The sequence below is a fragment of the Mobula birostris genome, chromosome 4 (assembly GCF_030028105.1).
Source record: "Mobula birostris isolate sMobBir1 chromosome 4, sMobBir1.hap1, whole genome shotgun sequence".
NCBI lineage: Eukaryota > Metazoa > Chordata > Chondrichthyes > Myliobatiformes > Myliobatidae > Mobula > Mobula birostris.
The window spans coordinates 51,525,452-51,542,140 of record NC_092373.1 but is presented as its reverse complement, the minus strand read 5'-3'; the positions used below and the strand labels follow the sequence as shown (position 1 = coordinate 51,542,140).

At 40.9% G+C, this 16,689-nt stretch overlaps 1 protein-coding gene across 10 annotated transcripts in view; it reads left to right on the top strand.

Moving 5' to 3' along the window:
- The window catches only part of LOC140196330 (inactive N-acetylated-alpha-linked acidic dipeptidase-like protein 2), a 993,804-nt gene that overhangs the window by 951,487 nt on the left and 25,628 nt on the right, over nucleotides 1-16,689 (top strand). For all 10 annotated transcript variants that reach the window (XM_072255337.1, XM_072255335.1, XM_072255333.1 and 7 more), the window contains 2 exons: nucleotides 6,498-6,591; nucleotides 6,933-7,131. In XM_072255337.1, coding sequence (XP_072111438.1) covers nucleotides 6,498-6,591; nucleotides 6,933-7,131 — 293 coding nt within the window. The remainder of the gene's footprint in view (nucleotides 1-6,497; nucleotides 6,592-6,932; nucleotides 7,132-16,689) is intronic.

The following is a 16,689-nucleotide window of genomic DNA, read 5'->3' as shown; positions in this document are numbered from 1 at the left end:
GTAGGAACCATCTTTAATCAGTTGCCTCATGTCCAATTTGGAAAATAAATTTAAAAGATTAAAACAAGGAGCTGGAACATGTTCAATGAAGTCTTCCACCAATTTCTCCAAGAATGTTTTCAGCTAGTAGTTGTACTGTAGGAGTAACACCGAAATTTTCTAAAGTTTAAATCTGAAACAAGAGGGATTAATTAATCTGTTAATTAATCTTGATAAAACATCAGTTAGAATGAAGTGTCTGGTTGATCTTTTACAGTGTATTTGATGTATAAAACACTTTAGTACAATACCATCTGTAACGTTCTCTTTCATCAAGAAATTTATGACAGCAAGCCTGAATAAGCCTTGCCCTCAGAAGTGCTTTGATAATCCACGGCTACTTCCGAAAGGTGAACTACCTTTGAAAACTCTGAGGCCAAATGAGTATTTGTAGATGTGTTAAGAACATTTAAACATGATTTAAGAAACAATTACATGTCAAAAAATGGAGTTAATAAATAGAATTTGAGGAAAAAAATATAAACAGTTAAGCTATTAGAAAAGACCATAGATCATAATAGCAGAATTAGGCTATTCCTCCCATCAAGTTTGTTCTGCCCTTCCATCATGGCTGATTCATTACCCCTCTCAAACCCACTCTCTTGCCTTCTCTCGTAAACTTTGACACTCTTACTAATTACAAGCGTATCAATCTCCACCTTAAGTATACCCCAATAACATTGCTGCCTGTGGCAATGAGTTACACAGATTCACTACCCTCTAGCTAAAGAAATTCCTCCTCACCTCTGTTCTAAAGGGACATCCTTCTATCCTGAGGCTGTGCACTCTTGCCCTGGACTCCCACACTGTAGGAAATATCCTCTCCCCATGCACTCTATCTAGGACTTTCAATATTAGTTAGGTTTCCATGAGAGAAGCAGCACCCCCCCCCCCCCGCCATTCTCACAAACTCCAGGAAGTACAGGCCCAGAGCCGTCAAATGCTTCTCTTATGTTAACCCTTTCATTCCTGCGATCAATCTCCTGAACCTCCTTAGGATCCAAAGCCAGCACGTCCTTTCTTAGATGAGGTAAACAAAGATCAATCTGCGGCATTTCCAGCTTTATCATAAGATTTAGCTTTTTTTTTCATTCTGTGAAATGTAACCACATTGCTTAGGAATATGGGTTGATCTGACTGATGGGAGGGACAGGTTATCGTGCAGCTGTTGTGGCCCTGAGTCATTTTTGGATGGCAAGAGCTGCTTTCTGATCTCTGTCTTACCAAGCCACAAAACTGTTATTACTACGATGGAATAGCCAGCTTGTAACTTAGATAATAAATCTCCCATGGCTCCCATTACTTCACGGTAAACAGAAAGATTTGTAAGCACCAGTCGTGCATTACTGCCTGCTCAAATAAAGCCCTTGTCTTAAGTACTACCAATGGATGATGTCTAGCGGAATGTCCTGTAGAAATGATAAAATAAATCTCTCAGCCAGCAGGGTGACAGAATAAAAAGTGGACAGGTGCAAAAATGAGCAGGAAATCTAATGTGTTGAATTACGAAGTAAAACAGAGAAATAACAAGGGACATATGTCACAACAAGGTTTTGCTCCCAGATGGGTTTGATGATTTTTATGCTCACCTTGACTGACGAGACATGGAGACACCTTCACAAACTTCCACAGTCCCTGATAACCTTGTGATTTCGTTCTCTGAAACCAACGTGAGAGCATCCTTATCTGGTTCAGACAGTGTACCTGACCGAGTACTGAAGACATGTGCTAACCAACTGCCCGGAGTGTTCACTGAGACCTTTAACCTCTCGCTTCAGCAGCCTGAGGGGCTCACCTGTTCGAGCAGGCTTCAATAATACTATTGCCGAAGAAGGACATGGTAACCTAGCTCAATGACTATTGTCCAGTAACACTTGCATCCACTTTGATTAAGTACTTTTTGGTGCTGCATTGGATCCAGAGTAACAATTATTTCATTCCCCTTACACTTGTGTACTGGAAATGACATTAAACAATCCTAATGTCTCTTGAGAGGTTAGTGATGAAACATATCAACTCCTACCTGAGTAGCATTTTGGATCCACTCCAATTTGCCTACCATCACAACAGGTCGACAGCAGATACAATTTCTTTGGCTTTTCCTTCAACTCTGGAACATCTGTACAGTGAAAATCCATATAGCAGGATGCTCTCCATTGACTGCGGCTCTGATTTCAATACTGCATCCCCTCATTAATTAATAAGTTCCCAAGACCTTGGCCTGAATCCCTCCTTGTGCAGCTGGATCCTTGATTTCCTCTCTTGCAGACTCCAGTCAGTTTCGATTAGTAACAACATTTCCTCCACAATCGCTATCATCACAGGTGCATCTGAAGGCTGTTTGCTTACCCTCCTGCTCTGCTCGCTTTATACTTATGGCAGTGAGACTAAGCACAGCTCCAATGCCATATTTATGTTTGCTGACAACAATAGTGTCATTGGCTGGATCAAAGGTGGTGATGAATCAGCATATAGGAGGGAGATTGAAAATCTGGCTGAGGGGTGCCACAACAACGACCTCTTACTCAGTGTCAGCAAGATCACCGAGCTGATTATTGACTTCAGGAGGAGGAAACCAGAGATCCATGAACCAGTTGTCAGCTGGAGATCAGAGGTGGAGAGGGTCAGTAATATTATATTCCCCTGTGTTATCATTTCAGAAGATCTGTCCTGGGTCTAGCACAAAAGTGCTATTATGAAGAAAGCACAGCAGTGCCTCCACTTTCTTAGAAATGTGAGTGTATTTGGCATGTCATCTAAAACTTTGACAGACTTATATAGATGCACACTGGGGAGTATACTGACCATTACATCACAGCCTGGTATGGAAACACCAATGCCCTTGAACAGGAAAGCCTACAAAGGGTAGTGAATACAGTCCAGTCCATCATGGGTAAAGCCATCCCCACCTCTGAGCACATCTACAAAGAGAGCTGGTGCTGGAAAGCAGCATCCATCATCAAGGACTCCCACCATCTAGGTCATGCTCTATTCTCGCTGCTTTTATGTTTTGTAACTTCAAAACATTAAACTAAGTCAAAGGAAGACAAGGGAATCTGGGAATGCGGGTCTAACTTTGTGTTTACTTTAAGCGAAGCATGTGCATATCATGTGGTAGCATGATGACACATGAAATATTTAAATGAACAAGAATGGTTAATCAACCTATAGATATATATATATGAGATTACTCAAATATTATTGAAATATTAAATACACAACAGCTTCTGCCATCAGGAAGAAGGTACTGAAGCCTTAGGTCCCACACCACCAGGTTCAGGAACAGTTATTACTCCTCAACCAGAGAAGATAACTTCAGTCACCCCAACACTGAACTGATTCCACAACCTATGGACTCACTTTCAAGAACACTACAACTCATGTTCTCAGTATTATGCATTTATTTATTTTTCTCCTTCTTTTTGTATTTACACAATTTATTGTCTTTTGCACATTGGTTGTTTGTCCATTTTTGTTGTGTACAGTTTTTTCACTTGTGTTTTTATTCTGTTTATTGTAACATACCTGCAAGAAAATGAATCACAATGTAGTATATGGTGACGTATTGGTACTTTCATTATAAATTTACTTTGGACTTTGAAATTTGAATTTACACAGCAAATGAATTGAGGAGTTAATCAGATAAATTTTGTACTTTTAATTACATCAGAGAAAGTATTTCAAAAATTGTATTGACCAAACAGTATGTATTTTTAATCCACTCATTTAAGACACTATTATATCTTAATGCATGAGTAGTCCACTGCTCTACTCTCTCTACACTTATCACTGTATGGCTAAGTACAGCTTTAAATATCATCTACAAATTTACCAATGAACCACTGTTGTTGGTAAAATCTCAGGTGGCAATGAGGAGTGTTGAATATAAGAGCAGGGATGTGAGTTTGAGGCTCTATAAGGCACTCGTGAGACCACACTTGGAGCATTGTCTGCAGTTTTGGGCTCCTTATTTTAGAAAGGATATACTGATATTGGAGAGGGTTCAGAGAAGATTCACGAGAAAGATTCCAGGAATGAAAGGGTTACCATATGAGGAACGTCTGACAGCTCTTGGGTTGTATTCCCTGGAGTTCAGGAGAATGAGGGAGATTCTAGGACAAGAGGGCACGACTCCAGGATTGAAGGATGTCCTTTTAGAACTGAGATGCGGAGAAATTACTTTAGCCAGGGGATGGTAAATCTGTGGAATTTGTTGCCACGAGCGGCTGTGGAGGCCAAGTCATTGGGTGTATTTAAGGCAGAGATAGATAGGTTCTTGATTAGCCAGGGCATCAAAGGATATGGAGTGAAAGCAGGGGAGTGGGGATGACTGGAAGAATTGGATCAGCCCATGATTGAATGACGGAGCAGACTTGAATGGTCAAACTCCGCCCAAATTGATTTCCACGCTCATTGAAAGGCTTCTTACTCAAACCCTTAAGAGCACGGGGGTTTAATGAATGGTAAACTAGGAGAGGCTTCATCTTACAGTCTCCTTCGGCATTGGAACACATAAGCAAAGTCAATCTATCCTTCGCTGCCTTGAAACCTGACGCAGTTTTTTCATAAAAGTTGCTGGTGAACGCAGCAGGCCAGGCAGATTCTCTAGGAAGAGGTACAGTCGACGTTTCAGGCCGAGACCCTTCATCAGGACTAACTGAAAGAAGAGCTAGTAAGAGATTTGAAAGTGGGAGGGGTTGGAGGAGATCCAAAATGATAGGAGAAGACAGGAGAGGGAGGAATGGAGCCAAGAGCTGGACAGTTGATTGGCAAAAGGGATTTGACAGGATCAATGGACAGGAGGCCTAGGGAGACAGAAAAGGGGGAGGGGGAAAAAAACCCAGAGGATGGGCAAGGGGTATAGTGAGAGGGACAGAGGGAGGAAAAGGAGAGAGAGAGAGAAAAAGAATGTGTGTATATAAATAAATAAATAACAGATGGGGTACGAGGGGGAGATGGGGCATTAGTGGAAGTTTGAGAAGTCAATGTTTATGCCACCAGGTTGGAGGGTGCCCAGACGGAATATAAGGTGGTGTTCCTCCAACCTAAGTGTGGCTTCATCTTTACAGTAGAGGAGGTCGCGGATAGACATATCAGAATGGGAATGGGACGTGGAATTAAAATGTGTGGTCACTGGAAGATCCTGCTTTCCCTGGCGGACAGAGTGTAGGTGTTCAGTGAAACAATCTCCCAGTCTGCGTCGGGTCTCGCCAATACATAGAAGGTCACATCAGGAGCCCTGTGTGTTGCTTGAAATTCCAGCATCTGCAGATTTCCTCGTTGTTTGCAGTTTTTTCGTCCTTACTTATGTAAATGCGTTTCGGCATATGCTTCCAGAAAAGCCCGGTCTCGTCTGCATTAAACACTTGCTTTGGTGTGATGCCTAACTCAGACATCATAGCCCACAACTGCACAGGGTAGCATCCCAGAGCTGTGTTACCTTCACCTGATGCCGCCCTGTTTATAATTTCCAACTGTTTTTCAAGTGTTAAAGCAGTTTTCTGTTGCTTGGCTGATGGCCCAGGACTTGACATCGGACGCTTAGGAGGCATAGTTAAATATTTCAAGCACAAAATCACTGCACTGTAGGTAAAAACAACAAAAGTTTAACAGCACAAGATCGCACATCCATATGTTGCCAAAACCAATGCGAGAGTGGCGGGAGTGTGACTGTGAGGCATGCGCACATGACTTGTATTGGCGGGAAAGCAGTGCTCCTCGCATAACTGTGAGTTTTGGACGCATATAAGGAGAAGTTGGTAGAAATAGGTTCCTCGCGTAACTGTGAATCTGCATTGTCTGAAGACGCATATAACAAGGATAGGGTGTCTTCTGTCCATGGCAACACTTATGATACATCAATATTTTTCACTATTGTCAACTTGGTTATGTGAACTGTATGCCTACAGGTGAGTTCCCACTGATTTCAAGATTACAGGTGAATTTGAGTTTCACTGATTTCAAGATTTCAAGAACTGCATAGGGCTGCAGTTTTACATTGGAGATGAATGATGGAGTACATAGTAGCATCTGAATAAATGTAAATCATCTATGCTTAACATTTATCATTTTGCTGTAAATCTAGCCCTACAAATACGTATGTACTTTTAACCCTGAAATTAATTCAAGTAACGTTAAAATGTGGTATTTGTTTTAAAAGTTTAGTCCCAGCTTTCAAAATATTGTTTTGAATTCTTCCACTTGGTATTGCTTCAGTACATGAAGACTTTTTTTTTTTAGCTTTTATTGAAAATATCTAATGTAAGATTCCAGGAATAAAAAAAAATGCTGTGTTGTTTTTCTGTTTGTTTTTATTATTGAAGCTAGAATGTACAGAGAGGTAGTGTTATTATTTTGTGTGATAAATTTATGCTTTCACTTTGCTATACACAGTAGAACAATCCCTGCTGAAGTAAAAACCATTTTCTACACTGCACCTTTTGATTTGTTTGTTGCAGTTAACAGCAGAAATGATTCTGCGTATAGCCAATGAGCCAGTACTCCCTTTCAATGTTTTGGATGTAGCCCTGGAGGTTCAAGAACAACTGAAAGGTAATGTGACTACATGAGCAGTTGACCTTTTGAAATTATTCTTCATTTAAATAAACTGTTGTTCATCCTTTTCTTTCTCAGTAACCTCAAATCATATATTATCAGACTTTCCAATATCCTGCACTCCTTGCATTTTGATATTAGAGTTGGTTGGTTGCTCCTATGATAAATGTTCATACAGTGCAGCTCTTTTGTGTTTGACTTTCTTTTCTGTGCACAGTAATAATCCATTGTTGCATAAAGACCTTGAAGTTATAATATTATGAAATATTGTCTTTCATTTATATTTGTGCTGTGTCTGTCTTTAATGTAATTTTCATACATTTCTTCATTATATAAAGATGGAAGTATTGCTTCAGATCAAATGCTGACACTGGCCAGTGCCCTGAGAGAAACTGCACAACTTTTTCAATCAGATGAAATGCGCCCAGCTAATAATCCAAAAGAGCAAGACCCTGCACATCTGAGAATGTTGAATCATGTGCTGCAAAACGTAGAGAAAAACTTCCTCGTCCAATGGGCCCCTCCAGGATATTTTAGGTACAGAAAAGTCTTTTTGTCATATATATCACTCAAATATTTTCAAATATCCTAATATGAAATAATGTTGAAAGAAAAATATTATAAATAATAATGTTTATATATTAACTTATGCTTATATCAAACATTTAACAATTCAGCCAGAATGTTTCAATTTTAATATTTTGTAGATAACAAAAAACCCTGTGTTTTAGAAATACTGTAGCTTAGAAGCCTGATGATACAAAGAAACAAAATATCCCCACTGTTAATATTGCTAAATCCTCCATCTTATCCTAGGGTAAAAATTACAAAGCTTTTCTTCATTCATTTACTGGAACAAGTTCAGGGATGGTACAGAACTGAAGGAAGCAATAAAGCAACTGGAATTGTGCCAACTTTTTTTTGGTAGAGCTATCCAGTTTTTCCTGCATACTATTGTTTTGATATACCCTGTAAATTATTATTTTCAGAATTTTATCAATTTTCTTTTGATTAGTATAGAAACTCCTTCAGCACCTTTTCAAAAAATGATTCGCTCTGTAAAAATTTGTTTCTTCGCATTACCTTTCCTAGTTTTCTGAATCATTGTAAGTCTATGACTGCCAGTACAAGTAGATTTTTACTTATTTATTTCCACCAAAGCCGTCCCTGATTTTCAGCACCTCTATTGAATCATCATTCTTCCTCTCTGATGTACAAAAACTGACAACAATTTCTGTCTCTCCTCATCCTTGCTTGGTACATTTCAAGACCTGGGAGAAAATGAAAAATGAACGCAATGCCTCAGCTCAGGCTTAATCAGAATTTGATAAAGCTTTATGTGTGACTTTCTTGTTTTTATTTTTCAGTCCTTTGTCATATTTATGTTAACTGCAAGGAATTGCATAAATGTTCCTAAAGCTTTTCTATTTCTGCACAGACCTAGATATTGTACCATTTCATTCATTTTGCCTTTCCTCATTCATCAAGTTAAAATGTAACACAATATTTCTTGTATCAAATTTTATTTGTCATCTACCTGTCCATTTTATTGTTTTGTTTTTGCTAGATTTCTCACCACCTGCTTGACTTTGGAGTTTCATATAACCTGTAGGTTTTAAGATTACATGCTGTATTCCCAATTCCAGGGTTTTGATATTTATCATAAAAAAATATGCCCTAATAATGATTTCTGGGAGCAACTCTACTTACAAACTTCCAATATGAAAGGCAACTGTTTATGATACTCTTTGTATTCTGTCTCATAGCCAATTAGATGCTTATCTTATTAGGCCTGCCCTATTTTGTCAAATCCCTTTACACACTCCGCATAAGTAACAGCAACCACATCACATTATGTAAGAAAATCAATCAAGTTAATTAACCACAATTTGCCTTTCATAAATGCATGCTGACATTTATTCATTGCCTCATATTTTACTAAATGCAAATTAATTTGTCCCAGATTCTTACTGTTTCCCCAGTGCTGCCCAAAAAAGGCTCTGGAAGGTGGACTGCAAAGTTGACCATGTCTGTGCAGTTCTTTCTTAACTAGTCTGGACATAATCAACTGAAAGGTCTTCAGAGATTCAAAGTACATTTATTATCATTGCATACAGAGGAGAACCATGACAGGTCTCACAGACAGCCATAGAATCCATTCAAAAAATCATCAAACACTCAACACGCGGCAAAAAGAACAAATTGCATAAATGGCAAAAAGCAAGCAAACAGCACAAGGAATATCGAACATCAAACCAGCAGTTTAATTCAGTTCAGTGCCACACTGCTAGCCTATGTTGGCCACAGGGCCATTCTTTACTGCAGCGACCCAGTCTGCATCGATCACCCCAATCAAACTGCTCAAAAGCAGTAAAAAAAAAGAGTAACCAGAATCTAGGAACGCATGTAACATGAACCTCTAAGTCCCCTGAAATGAGTCCGTAGCCTCTCCGATCAATCCTAGCAATATGGATCCCAAGACTCCTGCACTTTCTTCTGACAGCAGCTAGTGAAAGAGAGGGGAAGACTGGTCAGATGGCGCGGAACACCCACCCATCCTCTGCTCTTGTCCTCGTCGAATTCAACCTTGATCGACGCTTCAATCGAAGAGAAGCAATTGAGTCAATCATAATCAGAGAGAAGTAATGAAGTCAATCGTAGGCCCGCACCTGTGACACAATCGGAGAGAAACAATGGAGTTGATCGTAGGCTCACACCTTTGACACAGTTGGAGAGAAGAAATGGAATCGACCATGAGCTTGCGCCCTCGTCACCTCATTCGGGGAGAAGCAATGGAGTCGGTCATAGGCTCGCACCCTGGACATAATCAGAGAGAAGCAAAGGAGTCAATCATGAGCTTGCGCTCTCGGTACCTCAATCAGAGAGAAGCAATGGAGTCAGTCATGAGCTTGCGCCCTCAATACCTCAGTCGGAGAGAAGAAAGTGAGCGTCATCATGATCATGAGCTCATGCTCCGTCTCCAGGCTGCACACTCTGCTCCAAACCTCACTGAACTCCCTCAGAGACAGCAAAGCGCCAGATTGCTCAATTGACTGCAAAACACACCATCATAATATAAATCACAGGTTCTATTCACATGCAGCTTAGTAGTAGAATCATATTTGAAAGAAGAAGTAAAAGAAGTAGTTTTGTGAATTGTCAGCAGGATGTCACCATCAGTTGCATTGTTCACTGGCTCCATCTTGCTTTGTCTTCTTTTATGTCAGAAATCTATTATTTTATGAACCATTGAAGAACTTGTTTCAATTTTGGCTGGCTGATCTGTAGCTGCTATTTTTTATCACTCTCTTTTTAATGGTATATTTGACTGTAATGTATTTGTAACCCTCTACTAGTCCATTACCTAAGATAGACTTGAAGATTGTGGAGAAAGCGTCCCCAATTTCCCCTTTGCTTCCCTTTGTATTCTAAGATATTTTCATCCAACTGGATTATTTTACCAACCTTTAAGAAGCCCTACATTGACACACCCACCCTTATTGCTTTCTTCCTCCTTTGTTGCTCCATGGTAGTCAAATCCAAAGTTGCAGACAGCCAGGTCCTTTCATTCCTTATGAATATTTTCTTCTTGGTCTCCATTTAACTCATCATTTAACTTTATTTACTCTTTTATATTATTTGTGTTTATAAAAGACTTTTAGCTATCTTCTTATATGAACTACTAGTCTCTTAATCCCTCTTTGCCCCTATTATTCAATTTTTTATTATTTCCTTTAGCTCATTTCAACACCATAACGTGAATCACATGGCCATTGCAGCCTATTTTTTGTCTTATACGATTCCTTGTAAATTCAGTCATCCAGATGACTCTGCCTTTATGTGCCTTTTCTTTCATCTCATGAGAATTTGTCTACAGCCATTATTTGATTTATGGATACATTCCTGGAAAAAATTCATAAAAGTGAAATTTCATAAACTGAAAAAGCTGTACAAATGCATTGTGGTCATTCTGGTACAATGTATTCCTTTGTGCATGAGTAACACACTATTCAGTCTCACAAAAAATATCTTGGTAAATCAAAGAGGCATACTCCAAGGAGTCATTGGCATTATAGCAGTATTTTGTAAATCAACATTTCTAAATCTACTATTTGAAGGTAGCTGATTTTTAATATTTATTCAAAAGATGTAGGGGTCCCCAGCAAGCTCAATATTTGATCCTATTTCTAATTTAGAAAATGATGATGGATCACTGTATTGAACTGCAGTACTTTTAATATCCAGTGCTGAAGTTAGGTGTAAAGTTCAAAGAGGTACGTTTAGAAGTTTTGTAAGCAGCCTGCAGAACATTGCTGTGGTTCGCTGGTGCCATCTTATTTCAAAGAATTCTCATTCTTTGATCCAGCATCAGTGAAAGGTTGACAATATTTTTTCATGTCAGGATAGTAAGTGACTTGTTACTTGGAAGATGACCTGAAGGTGGTATTCCTATTTATCTGCTGTCCCTTTTCAAAATGGTAAAGATTGTGGCATTGGTGGGTGATGTTGAAGGATTGTTCCTGAGCCAAATCACTGTTCAGTTACTGAAACTACATTTCTCTAGTTAAATTAATGGATTTTCTTATTCTTTTCCATGATTCTACATGATCTTAGTATGGTTATTCTTCCTTGAACACATTCTTCACTTGCCTATTTTATTCCTAGAACTACAACTAGCACTCATTTCTCCTTGTGCTATTAAAAACTCAGAGTTCTCTTGTGCACATACCAGAAATTCTCTCTCGCTTTTGTATTGGGTTTTCGCAGCTTTGGTGAAAAGAAATTGAAACCCCTTCTCTACCTAACCCAGTAATACTTGTTCTTGATCAGCCATGTTGGAGTGCCCTTTTTGAGAAGGACTCCTCTAAGGTGCAAGTGCTATTGGTAGGTTAAAATGCAAGCACATTTAAGCACTTTTCAGCGAGGAAGGTGAGAAGCAAAAAAGTAACGCAAATCTGCTAGTTTACTAAAAGGACAGGAATGAAGATCAGCAGAGTCATATACTCTTCCTTTGAGATGTGGAAGATAAGGGAGAAGTCAAATCTCTGCAGGAAGCTGCAGTTCCTCTGAGACTACATGGAGCAGCATTTGGTCTTACTGAGGAACATACAGGAGGCAGAGGTAAATACACACAGGAATTCTTAAGCAGGAATGAGCCAGGGCAGACCATAAGAAGGCCTTGGTGAGCAGGATTAAAGAAAACCCCAAGGCATTCTACAAGTATGTGAAGAGCAAGAGGGTAAGACATGTGAGAATAGGACCAATCAAGTGTGACAGTGGAAAAGTGTGTATGGAAATAGAGGAGATAGCTGAGGTACTTTATGAATACTTTGCTTCATTATTCATTGTGGAAAGGGATCTTGGCAATTGTAGGGATGACCTACGGTGGACTGAAAAGCTTGAGCACATAGACATTAAGAAAGAGGATGTGCTGGAGCTTTAGGAAAGCATCAAGTTGGATAAGTCTCTGGGACCAGATGAGATGTACCCCAGGCTACTGTGGGAGGCAAGGGAGGAGATTGCTGAGCCTCTGGCAATGATCTTTGCATCATCAATGGAGACGGGAGAGGTTCCAGAGGATTGGAGGGTTGCAGATGTTGTTCCCTTATTAAAGAAAGGGAGAGGAGATAGCTTCAGTAGTTGGTAAGTTGATGGAAAAGATCCTCAGAGGTAGGATTTATGAACATTTGGAGAGGCATAATATGATTAGGAATAGTCAGCATGGCTTTGTCAAAGGCAGGTCGTGCCTTACAAGCCTGATTGAATTTTTTGAGAATGTGACTAAACACATTGATGAAGGTAGAGCAGTAGATATAGTGCATATGGATTTCAGCAAGGCATTTGATAAGGTACCTCATGCATGGCTTATTGAGAAAGTAAGGAGGCATGGGATCCAAGGGGACCTTGTTTTGTGGATCCAGAATTGGCTTGCCCACAGAAGGCAAAGAGTGGTTGTAGATGGGTCATATTTCGCATGGAGGTCGGTGACCAGTGGTGTGCCTCAGGGATCTGTTCTGGGACCCCTCCTCTTAGTGATTTTTATAAATGACCTGGATGAGGAAGTGGAGGGATGGGTTAGTAAATTTGCTGATGACACAAAGGTTGGGAGTGTTGTGGATAGTGTGGAGATAATGAGAGGCATTGATCGTGTGGATAGTCAGAGGCTTTTTCCTAAGGCTGAAATAGCTAACACAAGAGGGCACATTTTTAAGGTGCTTGGAAGGAGGTACAGAGGAGATGTCAAGGTTATGTTTGTCACATAGACGGTGGCTAGTGCATGGAAGGGGCTGCCAGTGATGGTGGTGGAGGCAGATATGATAGGGTCTTTTAAGAGGCTCCTGGATAGGTACATGGAGCTTAGAAAAATAGAGGGTTATGGGTAACCTTAGGTAATTTCTAAAGTAAGTACATGTTTGGCGCAGTATTGTGGGCCGAAGGGCCTGTACTGTGCTGCAGTTTTTCTGTGTTTCCATGAGTTTCAGGGAGGTGGTCACCTCAAAGATTCAGCCATATAGAAGGGGCAGAAAGGTGGTGCAGGATTCTTCTGCGACTATCCCCCTTTCTAACAAGTACTCCCTTTTAGGTACTTTTGCAGATAATAGCCTCTCTGGGGAAGATGTCAGAACCAGCCACATCAGTAGCACTATGACTGTGACTGTTCTATAGCAAGATAGGACAAAATCTAGGTGTGCAATAGTGACGGTGGGGTGGGATTTCTTTGGTCAGGAGCTTCAATCAATAGTTTTATAGCTGTGAGCAAGATTCCAGGACCATGTGCTGCTTCCCTGGTTTCAAGGTCAACAGTGTCTCTAAGTGAGCATAGGACATTTTGAAAAGAGAAAGTGAGCAGCCAGAGGTTGTGTTCCATATTGTTACTAATGACATAGGCAGGAAGGGAGTTGAGGTACCATTAAGATAATTTAAGGAGGGAGGCAGAAAGTTAAAAAGCAGAATCTTGAGGGTTGTTATCTCAGGATTATTCCTGTGCCATATGCTAGCGAAGCAAGAAATAGGTTAGTACAGTTAAATGTGTGCCTGAGGAGCTGGTACAGGAGGGTACATGGATAATTGGGCTCTTTTCCAGGGCAGGTGGGACCTGTACAAGAAGTACAGGTTGCACCTTAACTGGAAGGGCACCAATATTTTCATAGCAAAGTTTGTTAGTGCTGCTCAGGAGGGAAATGGTAATCAGAGTATTAGGTCTACAAATGGAGGGATTTCAGGGTAAACTTGATGTTAGGTCAAATAAGGACAGGCAGGGCCAGTTAATGTGCACAATGGGGCTAATGAACTGAAGTGATTTACAGTGTTTCAATGCAAGGAGTAATACAGTAGAGCAATTAAAACTTAGGATCTTAATTAGTACATAAAATCCTGATGTTGTAGTATTTGCAGAGACTTGGATCAAAGGCATGCAGGACTACTAATTCAAAATTCCAGGGTTCAGATGTTTCAGACTTGATAGAGTGGGATGAAAGAGAGTTTGGTGAGTTCCATTACTGATCAAGGAGAATGTCATTGGATATCCTGGAGGATTCATACAGTAAGGCAATATGGACAGAGGTCAGAAACAAGAAAGTTGCAATCACTCTGATGGGGCCTCCAAGTAGACAGAAGAATATAGAGGAACAGATATATATACACACGAGGAGTGATTGATAAGTTCGTGGCCTGGGTAGACGAAGTCAATTTTGGAAAACCTAGCACATTTATTTTTCAACATAGTCCCCTCTTACATTTACACACATAGTCCAGCAGTCGTGGAACATACGGATCTTGAACCTTCATTAAGTGTCCACAGCACGGGTGATTGATAAATTCGTGCCCTAAGGTAGAAGGAGATGAGTTAAAAATGCAAGCACAGGGAAATCTGCAGATGCTGTAATTTCAAGCAACACACATAAAAATTACTGGTGAATGCAGCATTGCGTTCACCAGTAATTTTTATAGGAGATGAGTTATACAGCTCTTGTTACATGCACATGCAGGTCAACTCTTTGAGTGATTAAGCAGAAAGTTTGAAGTTAATAACTCATCTCCTTCTACCTTAGGCCACGAACTTATCAATTACCCCTGATAAGTTATTAACTGATGAGTTATTAACTTCAAACTTTCTGCAAAATCGCTCAAAGACTTGATCTGCAAGTGCATGTAACGAGAGCTGTATAACTCATCTCCTTCTATCTTAGGCCACAAGCTTATCAATCACCCCTGCTGTGGACACTTCTTGGCAGTCCAAAATCCGTATGCTCCACGACCGCTGGACTAAGTGTGTAAATGTAGGAGGGGACTATGTTGAAAAATAAATGTGCTAGGTTTTCTAAAATTGACTCCTTCTATCTTGGGCCACGAACTTATCAATCACCGTGTGTGTGTGTGTGTGTGTGTGTGTGTATATATATAGTTACAAAATACACGTGGACTAAGATGTTAACTGTCCTGTGCTATCACCAGTGGGATCATCAGTTGATCTGCCACCTTATCTTCAGGAGTTTCGGCCCGCTGATGATTAAGACTCCTTCGAGGTGGTGGGCCAGCAGTGCTAAAGCACCACCTCCCACTGGTGAGCTTAAAAACTTGGCATCTGCCTCTATCAGAGTTGTTGGTCACTTCCATCCAACAGATAGTCTACTCTTCAGGTGTCTATGCAACTACTGAAGGGTTTGCAAGGTATGTATACACTGTCTGACTATCTGCCCCTCTGGACATATTTGGTCCACACCCATGCTGATCCTTTCTCTGCTGCCTCAGCTACAGCCCTGCTGGTTGACATGACCTCTCTTCTAGTGAAGCCAAGATCATGCAGCCACTTCTGGAGAGTGAACGCAATAAACCCACGGCAGCCTACTCCGAATGGATAGCATGAAATCTTCCACCCTCTGTCTCTGCGCTCTGATCTTAACTCTGCATACTTGGTTAACTTGCACTCATGGGCTTCATCGATGTTGTCTTCCCAGGGGACTGTGAGTTCACCAATAACCGCTTCTGTACTGGTGTCAGACCATACGATTATATCTGGACGCAATGTTGTAAAAGCTATTTGCTCCGGGAAACTGCCTTTCCTGTCCAAGTCAGCCTTGACACACCAGTCATTGGCTGAATAAAGTATGCTTGATCGTGAGCCTATGCTGTACACCCTTGACTTGGAGCCTTCTTTCACAAATGATATGCGATGTTCTGTGCAGCATGGGGCATGAGATAAGTTGTGCTGCAGTACTCTCTGCTCATCGGCTTCTGTTACAACTTTGAGAACGTTGTTATGTCTCCACGTGTACATGCCGCTGGAAAGATTGACTGTGCATGCACTCAAGATATGTTGAAGTGTTCCCTTCTCTCCACAAGCAGCACACCTGTCTGTCTTATCTTCATACCAGGTATTGAGGTTGGCAGGTGTTGGGAGCAGATCGTACGCTGCTCTGCATAAAAAAGAAATGCGGAGCAGTTCCATCTGCCACAGAACATTCCAAGATAGGTGTCGTTGTTCAACACTTTCCCACCGGGTCCAAGCCCTTTGTTTGGCCAGGCCAGCTGTTTTAGTTAACCTCTTCTCCTCTTCTACTGCTCGTATTTCTTGTGTTACAAGCTCACGGCGCTCCTTACCTGTAGAAGATGACCATCACTTGTGGGTTGTCCATCCAAGTCCCTGGCGGCCTAGCTGGATAGCCCCAACCGTCTCCTTGTGCTTCAATCTGGACTCTGCCTCATCGACTGCTACACGGGCTGACCACTTCCTGCCTGATCTCACATCCAGCTGGGTGTTCTTGATGACAGGGTCTTTTGAGTCTCGAAGCATCGAGAATGATCTTACCTTGGCTACCTTGACCTCCTCAACAAGGGATTGCACTGGTAAGCTTTGACTGGCTACTGTGGATTGCAACATTGGTAAGGCTGCTCGGTACTCCAAGCCACTTCTTTACATACCTGTTAATCTTCCGTTCCATTGCCTCAACATGGGAATTTGCCACTTCATAGACAGTTAGTGGCCACACTATCTGTGGCATCAGTCCGTACTGCAAGCACCACAACTTCAACTTGCCAGGCAAGCCACACTCGTCAACAGACATCAGACCTCTGCTGATCTGTTCTGCTGTCTCT